The 12,000-nt window shown below is 48.6% G+C and overlaps 1 protein-coding gene across 3 annotated transcripts in view; it reads right to left on the bottom strand.

Moving 5' to 3' along the window:
- Positions 1-12,000, bottom strand: part of Dgkg (diacylglycerol kinase, gamma 90kDa) — a 185,137-nt gene that overhangs the window by 104,026 nt on the left and 69,111 nt on the right. Inside the window, exons 9-13 of one of the 3 annotated variants that reach the window (XM_005383282.2) lie at positions 11,815-11,937; positions 7,665-7,782; positions 5,020-5,108; positions 1,926-2,042; positions 849-941 (exon numbers count right to left, since the gene is read on the bottom strand). In XM_005383282.2, coding sequence (XP_005383339.1) covers positions 849-941; positions 1,926-2,042; positions 5,020-5,108; positions 7,665-7,782; positions 11,815-11,937 — 540 coding nt within the window. The remainder of the gene's footprint in view (positions 1-848; positions 942-1,925; positions 2,043-5,019; positions 5,109-7,664; positions 7,783-11,814; positions 11,938-12,000) is intronic. The other 2 variants (XM_005383283.2, XM_005383284.2) reach the window with 2 other exon arrangements.

The raw sequence follows: 12,000 nt of genomic DNA, 5'->3' as shown, positions 1-12,000 counted from the left end.
CTAATTTTGCTTCGCTTTTGACTTTTGTACAAGCATAGTTTGTTCTTTCTCACTGCAACATACTATTGCACTACACAACTACCGTATGCCTCGGTTTATCTGTCCTCCTAGTGGTGGTTGTTTAGCTTGCTTCCAGATTTTGACTGTTCCAAACATTTCTGTGCACGTCTTTCGGTGGAATAAATGCTTGCATTTCTCAGGTAGATCTACGGGCAGGGGATCCTTGTGCTAGGGAGGTTGTACATTTCCTTCTTGGTAGATACTGCTAAATAGTTCTTCAAAGTGGTGGTTTTTCTTAGATTTTTAAGGTGGAAGAATTAGCGAGTCAAGTCAAAGTTAGGATGAGTAGAGCCAGCGGGCCTTGGCAATGTTTTTATGATGGAGGGAGGAGAGAGGGGTTTGAAAGAGCAGCCAGTGCAGGAGAGGAAAATGTTTCAAGTGGGGGTGAAAGGAGTTTCATTGTGATTCTTTCATTTCCAAAGAGGGCTGAGACACTCCAGGTAGAGGAGCTCCATGCTTGGACCCAGGGGAGGGATCAGGCGGAGGTGAGAGGGGCTCGGAGGCCTTGCCACTCACAGGTGCTGTCGGAGGGTCCCGCCTGGGCCCGGCCTGAAGGTGCATGCAGCCAGTGTGCTTCCTCCATGGGTCACTTGGAACCCATGGTCGGAACTGTTGTCTCAGAGTTCGGCTGGTGCAGCACTGACCTCTTTCAAATGAGCACCTCTTTCAAACCCAAACCATAAGAGATGTTGGGGACACCTGGGAAGGATGCGCAGGTTTGAACACTGTTTGCGTCTCAACTGTGGACCCAGAGAAGCTGGAGCCCGGGCGGGGGCAGGAGCACTTACCCGGGTGATGGGGCAGATCGAGGTGGGCAGCAAAATATGGTCTCTGAGTTCCCCACCATCGCAGAACGTGGATAATTCACATTTGCGGTGAAACTGGAGGAGAAAACAGAGGTGAGAATGAGCAGAAGTGATCCAGGAAGCATCAGGTGTTAGGGTCCAGAGGCTTACTGGGGAGGCAAGGTGTCTGGTGCCCCCCAAATCCTGATGCACTGCTGGCTCCGGCAGGGTTGCCCAGTGTGTGTGTGTGCGTGTGTGCGTGTGGGGGTGAGGGAGCCGCATCTGCCTCGAGCGAAGAAAGGAGACCGAGAGCTATCCATGGCTACTGGAGCAGGATGGTCATGAGCAGGCCGGTGGCCCCACAGTGTGGCACCCCCGCGTCAATTTCAGGGCCCCCCTTGGATATCTGCTGCCCGGGAGAGAGCAGACTCGTGACGGGCCGCAAGTAAACTCCATGACTCAGCGTCTGCGTTTTGAGAGTTCTACAGTCTTTCTTGAGGCTGATACCTGGCCAGGGGGACAAGGTATAGTCCTAGATTGGCTTTGGTGGGCAGGTGGGACAGCTTATCGGCTGCTGGGGGCTCCTGGAGTCCAGAGGTGCTGTGGACTCTACTGTATGCAGTGGTTGGTGGCAGCAGACAGGCCTCTGGGCCAGGCAGTGGGGAGTGGATCTAAGAAAAGTGTGACTTCAGGGCGGGTGCCGGTTCTCTGGTGCCTTAAAGAGCAGGCATTCTAGTATCCAAGCCCTCTCCCACTCTGTCAGTGCCCCTGCCCCAAATGATACCCAGGTGCAGGACATTCATGGTCCAGCCTTCCGTCCCCAGCTGCCTGGCCAGACAGACAGTGGTCTGGCCTGCTTTATCGTAAGCAGCCCTCCTACCCCTGTTTCTGGGGTGGGTCCTGTCTCTGGTGCACTGTTAGATGGGTGGGTGGGGGGCCTGAACGGGGCTCTGGGGACCTCCCAGCCTCGCTCCCTGGCTCTGCTCTTGCTGTCTGAGAGGATGTTCACTGTCCCTGCACTGCAGCTTGTGCAAAAACCCACACTGGAAAGAAGCAGGGCCGCCCTGGGCACCAACCCACCGTCATCCGGCACCACACGCAGTGCCGCGCGGTGACACTCTGGTAGCACTTGATACTTTTGTGGCACCGGTCACACTTGACGGAGGAGTTCCCTTCCACCCACGCGTGCTGCATCACCTGCGGGAGGGAAGCGGAGGATACCAGGGAAGGCAGCAGAACCAAGCCCCCAGCCCAGGGCTGCAGAAAGGTCTGGCAGGAGCCCAGGAGCGGGAGGGCCAGAGTGGGTGGCATCTTACTTAGTGGCTGCTGAGCGGATGCTGGGTCCTTCTCTGCCTAGTGGAGTGCTAACCAAGGTGGATTCAAAACCCCTCTGCCTGAAGTTTGAACTGCTCGTTCACCCTGGCAGGCAAGCCTCTGATCAGTCCCTCATCTGGCAGCCAGTCCAGCCGTCTGTCCTTGCAGAATTCCTTGCAGAGTGATGGGTTTTTCTGGAAGTCAGCACAGAGAGCGGGGCACAGGAGTGCGTGGGCCACTGACAAATTTGGTTGGAGTCACTGATCTTGCACTGCACAGCCGGGTGGCCTCTGACCAGTTCCTCGACCTCGCTATGTCTCGGGTCCCTCACCTGTACAAGTCGGCGTGCTAAGTCCCCTGCTGGGGTTTGTTTCCAGCACACTTGGAAACAGGTCTCCCTGAAGCAGTCACTCCCCCAAGGAGGCACTGTTGGGTAACTCTAGTCTTCCTTCTCAGCCTTTGCTGCTCCTTAAAACCATCTAGGGGTTTTCTAGACATTATAGTGCACACCCCACACTCCAAATAAATTAGTCTCTGCAGGTGGCATCAGCGGAAACTGGGAGGGCATTGCTGACATGGTTGAACACACTCCAGGTGGCTGCCGTGTGTGGCCAAGCTTCAGAAGCTTTCATGAGGGAAGTCAGACAGAAAGTCAAAGAACTCAGAGAAGGCCCTATGGGTGCCTTTCATACTTGCTTCCCGGAGAGTTGGTTTTATCTACTCCCTGGCCAGGAAATGCCACCAGTTCAGGCTGGGAACTCAGGAAGCAGATTGTGTACATATGTCTGAGTGTAGCTCAAGTGACACAAACTGACCCATGATACCACTGTCTGGGAGCCAGGGCTCTCAGCTCCCTGCCGCCTGGAACTCAGCAGAACTTTTCCAGAATTTCACCAGGGTACCTGAATGGCAGCCGGAAGTGGATGTGGACCCTGGAGGGAAGGTTTGCGGGGGGGTTGGGGGGGAGTGTAGCTGGAAGTGCCCAGCTTCAAGTACAGTTTTAAAAACGTGAAATAATTTGCACGATCCTATCCGTGTTTGCAGTAACTAAAAAGAAATGTTTTAAATTCAGTAGCAATTAAATTGTGGGACACCTCCACCCTGGGAAAGTTTTTGGTAAGGATTATTGTTCCAAAAAAGAGATCTCATTTAGTTTGTAGCTTTTCACCTTCTGCCATGCACTACCAAGGATACAGAGACTTTGTATGTTAATCTATCTGATGACTACATGGTCATGGTGAATTTGGCCCAAGATAGTTTTCATTCTTTTTTTGCAGAGGGAAAAGTCTGAGGCTTTAGGGCGGATAAGGACCGGCTCTGGGTTCTAAGACTGTAAGTGGCCAAGCAGGGACCCATAGCCAGGTCTTCCGACTCCAACCCAGGATGTTGGATGGTCTTCCCAGCACCATGCCCCCCTCCCTGGCCTCTCTGGGATCTGAAGTGAGTGTGCCTCTCCTCTCCCATGTGCCAGGCGGCCAGAGTGCAGCCACAGAACCTGAAGCCAGGTGGCCGCTGCGTGTGCCGGTGGAAGGCATGGTCATGGAAGGGGTGTGGATGGGGCAATGTAGGTGACATTGGCGACAGGCCATGTGGTGTCCATGGGGCATGCATGAGAGTCCTCAGGCGTCCCTCTTTCTCGGGAGGCTTCTGCAGGGTGGCAGGGCTGGCACCACTCTCACCTGCTGTCTCCTGACTCAGATTCCTCAGTGGAATCTTCCCCGTGCTGTAATGCAGAGTGCTTGTCCCCTAATGTTAAGGACAGATATTCCTAGACTCTATGAATGGCACCACCCAAAGGCCAAGGGAGAAGCTGGGAGCCATTCTCTACCCCTTCCCTTTTCTTCCTCAGCATCTGTATCACCAGTGCTGCTGACATCTCCAAATCTGCTGACATTCTCCAGCATCTGTATCACCTGTATCACCAGTGCTGCTGACACCTCCCAAGTTCTTCCCTCACCTTCTCTGCATTAGCCTGGGGGAGTCAAAATACTCCACGGCTGGCTCAGGAGATGTTGAGCACAAACCCAGTGACGATCCTGCTGCAGCGATGAAGACAGACCCACTGCAGCTGGGCCCTCAGGGTGGCACCACCTTTGGCTTTAAATATCAGTGGAATTTCTCTCCCTCTATTTCTCTCCAACTCCATGCTCAGATCAGTTCACCTAACTTGCAAATGGAATCACGTCCCATGCTCAGAAGCACTTTGGTGATTGCCATGTCTGCACGAGCAACTTCTTTCTAGTTTCTCCACTTGGCTCATGAGATGTCTCCAGGCCAGACCTCCCTGCTTTCTGAGCATATCGCCTGCCACTTTCCTTTAAGCGCTCTCTGTCCCAGCCACACCAAAGTAAGTATGGAGCCCAGAACGAGCCGTATCTCCACGCCTTTACACACACAGAGCACCTTCTGCCTGGAGCGCTTTGTCCTCCTTGATGCCACACAAAAGCCTTCTGGTGCAGGTTCAAGACACAGCTCAAATGCCACCTTCTTCTTGAAACTTGCCCTGGTGTCTCCTTCCTGCCTCAACTCTCGCCTTTGCACAGCCCTATCCTGAGAGCACGCATCTCACTATTTTGTGTTCTGCTTATACACCCACGTCTCTCTGAAGACTGCAGAGCACTTGAGCAGCTGGGGACCATCTCTGATAACCTGTGTACCCCTGGTGCAGTGCCTGGCACACAGAGGGCGCTGGGATGCTGAATGGATGGATGGATGGATGGGATGGGTTGAGGGTGGTCCTTGAGGCAGAGAAGGGACTGGAGAAAGCTCCCAAAGCCGCTTCCCGCCTCGGAGCCCATGGTGATGGACATGTTGTCCCAGAAGCAGCATGCAGTAGAACAAGGCAACGGGTGTCACCAACCTCGCCGCTCCTTTTGGCTTTTGAGCACGTTTTGACACACGCAGGGATGTTTTTGGATACACAGCGTTCGTGGACAGTGTATTTACAGTCTGAAGAGAAAAAAAAATAAGCAAAGTGGTTATAAGTGCCTGGGACTAGTGCTCAGCTTGTGGAGCTCATAGCTCGGAGCCTATCCTCTTTATGGGAGGCCGTTACCTGCTCCTTTTGGTGGAAGTCTTTGTTGACTGTATTCGTAATCGTGCTGATCTTAGTATTTCGCCCATGCATACTTAATTGTTTCTTTGGCTTTCTCTGCTCCAGATTTAAAGCTATACGCTTACCCAAGATGAAAATGCCTGGTGTTTATCGAGGGCCTTTGGATAGATTCTCTGGAGAGTATCTCTGACTGCCAATCAACAACTACGACCCCTTTCAGCCTGAAGAAGCCAGAGTGGTCATCTCCTGTTACTCCCTCATGGAAGTTTGGGTTACTTCTTCAGAGGAAGACTGTCATAGGCAGCTGAGTTAGATAAAAGTATTATAGGCAGTCAGACCGGGCCAGGCCCTCTAAGGAGCCAACAGGAAGGACAAGATAAGATACGTATGTGCTGTGGGGCAGACATCAAGACAAAGGAGTAAACAAATGCACCCACATACCTCCCTAGGTGTAAACATCAGAGATAGGTAGTGACCACCTTGAAAAGTCCCTGACCCAGCCCCCTGCAGGAAAAGTCCTTGTTCTGTATCCATGCCCGCTTGCTATGTGACTGCCTTTCTCATTTGATCCCAACTTAATCAGTTTTACCTGAACAATTCTTATTGGCTGACCATAGTTTTGTCCATTTTTCCCCTACCTTAGACCCACCTCCTCTCATGGTTTTATTCTATAAAAGTCCCTAGAAAAGACAGAGTCTTGGGCAACCCACTCAGGCCCCCCTTCTGTCCCTCTCTTGGACAGAAGCTTTCTTTCCCTCAATAAATATATTCTGTTCTTAAAAAAAAAAGTGGTTGTAAGTGACACTAACCACCCTCCACCCCAGCCAAGACCTGTACTTCCTGCTGGAGGGGAAGGGGACATAAGAAATTGGTTTTACCTACAGGAAATTCAACTGCTTCCCATTTTTCCTTGAGCAGAGTCCCTGGTTAATCCCAGTTCTTCTACACCTCCACCTTGTCGCATTGGCTTCTCTATGGGCAGGACATTGACCCCAGATAGGAGAGTCTCCCCTTTTTTGCTATATTAATCTTTCTTATTCCCTTCATCTCCTCATCCCCAGATAGGAGAGTATGGCTGGCTAGGCCGATATCAGAGCACTGCATGTTGGGGATGGTGGTGAGGGGGAAGAAAGGCCAGGGGTCTCGGACGAGGCCCAGCCTGATCTCTGGCTCTGCAACATGTAATAGCTCACTTGGCCTTGCACCAACTTCTTGACCTTACTGAAATTCAGGGTATTCTGTAAAATGGGAATGGCTGAGCCTCTCTTCCTCTTTCCAAGAATTTTGCAGCACTACATGGGATGATTTGTGTGAAGTACCCTGTGCCTGGATCAGCACAGGTGTTCCACAAATTGTTACTGTTGTCGCTATTACTATTAGGCAAGGGCTGGGGATATAGCTCAGTGGCACAAGCACCTGCCTGGCAAGAGCAAGGTCCTGAGTTCAATTCCTGGTATCAAAAAAACAGAAAACAGAAAACAAGTACAATTAGGCAAACAGCAGAGGCCCATGGGCCTCAAACTTAAAGGCATGAGAACAGGTTGATGAAAAGGTGGGAGATAGCCGGATGTGTGAGGGGCTGGGAAGACTAGTGGAACCTCTTTCTTTTAGCCTGCTGATGTTTGCTCCTGATGGACAGTGGGCCAGCTCTACTCAGAAGACCTCTGTGGCTCAGGTCACGGGTACATGTTAGAGGAAGGACTTTGGGGACCTGGACCATGCTCCCGTGCACCCCCACACCCGGCCTGAGAAACCTTCTCACTGCTGCCCCTTCCTCCTGTCCTCCTGCTCCCCATCTCCCCTTCTTTCCTGTATCACTCTTTCTCATTCCCTCCATCTCCTCCACCTGTCCATCTTGTCAGTCTCCCTTCCCCTTTCTTTCCTATCTCTTGCTGGTGTTTTTTTCCCTTCCTTTCCCCCCTTGACTTTACTAAATAAGATTATGAAATGAAACAAATGTATGATTTTAATTCCCATTGCATTTACAGAACATAGAATACAGTATGCTGCTTAACTCATTAAAAAGGAGGGCTGGGTATATAGCTCAGCAGAACAAGCGCCTGCCTGGCAAGTGCAAGGTCCTCAGTTCAATTCCTGGTACCAAAAAAAAAAAAAAAAAAAAAAAAAGGAGGGTTCTCTGGATACACCTGAAATAAACATTGACTAGAAAACCCAACTAAAATGTGTATGAGATGATTTTTAACTATGCATACACTTTAATCATTTTTTCGAGGAGATCACTAGGCCATGACTCCAACAAAAATACATGTCTTGTCCATTTGACTTGGTAGAGTCAAAATAACACAGAGAGGCCCCTCCTGCTGGAACACTGAGGGTGGCCTCCCAGCTGAGATGCAAAATACCTGGGTTTTCCAGGAATAATGGCTCAACCAGCCCAAGGAAAGACAAGAAAGTGCGTGGGCCAAAGGGCTGCAGGGAAGTTTACTCACAAATACAGCACAGGCCTTGCTTCCGAACTCCCATCAGCATGATATGGCAGAAGTTGCAGTAGGTTGGCTTCTTGAAATGCTTCAGGGTCCAGGCGTGCCTCCCGTCCCCCTTGGAGCCCTGCAGGGGTGACAGGAAGTGAGACCCGAGATGGCCGATCCCAGCTAGAGGCCAGGGTTGCCTTGTGAGCTTTCTTCTTTCTTTCTAAATAACATGCTCATCTTGTATTTGGAAAGCAAGTTACTTTTTAAAAAAATACAAATGAAAGCAAAGTTGATGAAAACAACCTTCTCTCACCCAACCAGCAGAGGAGTCAGTTAGAACAACAATTAGTTCTCTACCATCTATCTGTCTGCTATGCCTACCTATGTCCATCACTTGTTTATTTAAAGATTCTTTAAATGGGCTGGGGATTTAGCTCAGCGGCAAAAGTGCCTGCCTGGCATGCGAAAGGTCGTGAGTTCAGTTCCTGGTACTGGAGAAAAACCAAAACCAAAAAAAAAAAAAAAGATTCTTTAAATGTTTACAAACTTCGACTTTCAAGTTTACTTTCTTAAGAGAGATGAACGTTTTTTTCCTCTGTCAGATATTTAACCCAGAATTATTTAAAACAATGAAAAATGGCCTAAAGGTCTCCAAATGACTAAAAGGTTAGTTGTGACACATGAAGATGACTTCATGTTAGGTGGCAATAAAAAAAAGGTATTCCTAAAATTATCTAATGGTATGGGAATATACTCAAGATATAACACTAAGAGAAAAAATCAGAATGCAAACGTATGCTATATTATGAACTGAGTTTTAAACAATATCTGTGGAGGGAGGAGATTTCACTGTCTGTCAATAGAGATTAGCTATAGCTGGTGACATTACGCGTTCTTTTTTTCAGATTGAACCTAGGGTCTTGAGCATGCTAGGCAGACACTCTCCACTGAGCTACATGCCCAGCTTTATGCACTCCTTTTATTCTCTGATTTCTATTTTCTTCTATAGTTGCCAAATTTTCTACAGTAAACATGTACTAGTGTTGCAATCAGCAAAAACAACGTACTCTTACCAACCCTTTGCACACAGATATAATAATGAACAGAGACAGAGAATCAAATCAGTTCCTTCTGATAGGCTCAGAAGCAAAATCATCCTCACCCACCAGGTAAACGACGCCTTACATAATAACACACCTTCCCTGGAAAACCGAGTTCCCCGCCTTCCGGACCCTGGAAGTAGAGCCTGGTTTGAAGCTGCGACTTCGGGATATCTCTCTTGGCAGGTGCCATCCTGGTACCTGTCTCACAGTCTCCAGCACAAGAATAGTGCCCAGGCTGGTTTGAAGGGCAGTGAAAACTATGGTAGAAGGTGATGAGGACCCGTGGTCTGCAGTGAGTCCAGTGTACTTGACCCAAACCCAGTCCTTACTTTGGGGCACATTTGCCTTGGCTCTGCTGATCACAGCCATGCCTTCTCCTGGGCTCAGACTTCTGCTGAGCTCCCTGGAGGAGCCCATGTTCTTTCCCAAGTGCTGGTCTCCTCTCTGAGGGCCAGTGAAGCTCTTTTTTTCACTTTACCTCCAAGCCCTATTTCAACCAAGACCTGTACTTTGTAGAACTAAAGACCCTTTTACCTATGGATTCAAAAATATGTCACCAAAAGATTGATGGATTCATTGACTTGGCAAACATCTACCTCTGGGGATTTTTTGGAGGGTAAGAATGAACTGAAATAAGGCAAGTGCATCTCCTTATCCATTTTCAGACACATGGTGAATGAAAGCTTGTATTGGATTCTTGTTTCGTACCAGATGCCGGGGAAGACAAAAATAACTACAGTGTGTACTTGCAAGTAAGGAGGTAGATTTATTCCTAGTCTACAGGTGAGATTCAGAGAAGTTACATAACTAGGCTGAGCCCACACGGGGAGCAGTGGCCACACTGGGGGCGGGAGGACTAAAGCTCCTCGTCCTCAGTGCAGAGGTTTCCTTTATGAACAGAATGGCTTCTTCATGTAGCTCAAGGGGCTATCATTTTAAAGGAAGATACCTCTATTAGCTAAGTCCATTAACCAACTCTCCTGTTTCTTACTGTTTTCATAGCTACAAGAAGCAAATGGAACAGGAAGGGGTAAAGAAACACTTCTGCCTGGGTTACAGCACCATCATGTGGCTTTTTTTCATTTCTATGCACTGGAAGCTGGAACGTGGCAGGGATCTTCCTTCTGCCCACTAGGTTTTATGCCGCCGCCACAATTTCATCGGAAAGATCGTTTGGCATAGATCCCATTTAGAGATTCCCAGATTTCTCAGGGGTCCCCTGTGGGTTTTGAAAAAATCAAGCCAGCAACAGGACATGGATGGAGGCTTTCTCTAAAACTCCAAATATTATATGCTGAACATTTATTCATACCTATTTAAAAATAGATGCTTAAAATAGTTGAGGAATAAAAGCTAAATTTGTATTTATTTTTGTTTTCCACTTTTCTGATGTAAATTATAGTTTTCCCCAGGGCAGATTTAGCATTTGGGAGAGACATTGCCTTCCTGATTTTTTTTTGGTACTGGGAATTGAACTCAGGACCGTGTGCTTGCCAGGCAGGCGCTTATGCTGCTGAGCTACATCCCCAGCCCTACGTTGCCTTTCTGATCTGAGTGCAATCTTGAGTGAGCGTTGGTTATAGAAGTCTATCTTATTTGTCTGAGCAAGCACCCAGCTCACGTAGGTTCTTGTACTGAATGAGGGGAATGATGCTTCAAATGTGGTGAATGGCCTCTAGTACTGATATGCTGTGTGCCCTTGAGCAAGTCCTTTACTTCTCTGGGCTTCTGTTTATAGGATACAAAGGACAGACCCAGGCACCGGGAAGGACATTTCCAGCTAAAACTTTCCGGGAAAGTTCTAAGGAATAAGAAGTCAGTTGTGCTGGGCTTTGATTTCCAATTAGCACTTGGGAAGAGCTGGACATGCTGTGAGATGATTGTAGGATTCTTAGATCGTGAGTTTTGGGAACGAGGGCTCAGCTCTAGTGCTGAATTGCAGAACTGTTGGATGAAAATGTGGACCACGAGAGTCAGCTAGAAGCTAACCCAAGTTTTACTGCCTGGTTTGCTTCTCTCTCAAAGAGGTGTTGTCGTATAACCACTGTGACTCTCCTGGAGAATGCTTAATGTCACCATTCAGGCTTCTCCTAGTTACAATCTTCTTATCTCATGTAGAGAAATTAGTTCACTTGGGAAGTAACAGAAAATCCAGCACTAGCTGGACCAGATGCAGGCGTAGCCTAACCACTGATTTCACCGTAACCCTTCGCACATTTCCCCTACTCTGAACTAACTGGGAGATTTCCCTGCATTTGCCCTCATTTGGATCAAGTTTGATCAAGTTGTTCTTCCTGCTAAGCTCTGTATTCTGTCATCTTCCACCAGTTAAGTCATACCCAACCCTGAGCGGCAGATCAAACATCCACCTACGTCGTTCTATCTGGTCTTTATGCTCAAGGTATGGGATACCCTAATCTCGTGTGTTCTTCGGAAATAGATCAAACACCCTCCAAGGCTTCTCCTGCTGGTCTCACTGACACACACAGGATGTTGGAAAGTACAGGGCTCTGGACCTTACAAACTCAGGCACAAATCCTGGCTCCTCCTTTGCTCGAGTCAACACCTCCGTTTTTCATCTGTATAAATTAGAGTGAAAATACCTACCTCATCTGACTGTTTTGATCATTCAGTAAGAGACCATTCATGGAATCCCCTCCCAACAGATCAGTATTTCCTCCTCTTTTCTCTTCCTTTTCTCCTTCTTTACTTCCTGTCTTCCTTAACCAATTCTCTTAACATTTAAAAACCTAATTTGTTGAAAAGATGGGACTTATCTCTGATGTTTTTTTTCACACCTTGCCTGGTTGAGTAGCTGCTTCTTGCAGGGAAATACTGCATCTATGTCCCCTCATGACAGGCAGAACAACATGCTTACTTAGCAACAGTTTAGCAAATGTATATTTTTGCACAGGAGCAGGTCAGAGGGATGAGACTAGGGATGACCTGGCCCCAGCCCGGCTGCAAAGCATGCCCACTGGGAAGCCCAGGCGGAGTCAGAGCTGTTAACATGGACCCTGACATTCCTGAATGGCAAGGGGTCTTTTAGCTCCAGCTTGACTTACAGTCTCATCCATCCCCAGGAGGACCAACAGTGGAATGGTGGTCATCCCTCCATGGACCCATTCCTGGAGAGACACAAAGCCATCCCGGTCATAGTCCATCCCTTGTAACATCTCCTTTAATATCTGTGGAAGAGAAGAGCAACTGTCTGTTTTCATCCTTGACTTTTTATCTTCCCTTCTGGCCTC

The sequence above is a fragment of the Chinchilla lanigera genome, unplaced genomic scaffold (genome assembly GCF_000276665.1).
Source record: "Chinchilla lanigera isolate Chin_1 unplaced genomic scaffold, ChiLan1.0 scaffold00019, whole genome shotgun sequence".
NCBI classification, from domain to species: Eukaryota; Metazoa; Chordata; class Mammalia; order Rodentia; family Chinchillidae; genus Chinchilla; species Chinchilla lanigera.
Note: the sequence above shows the minus strand (reverse complement) of the source record. Positions and strands in the feature narration are given on the sequence as shown.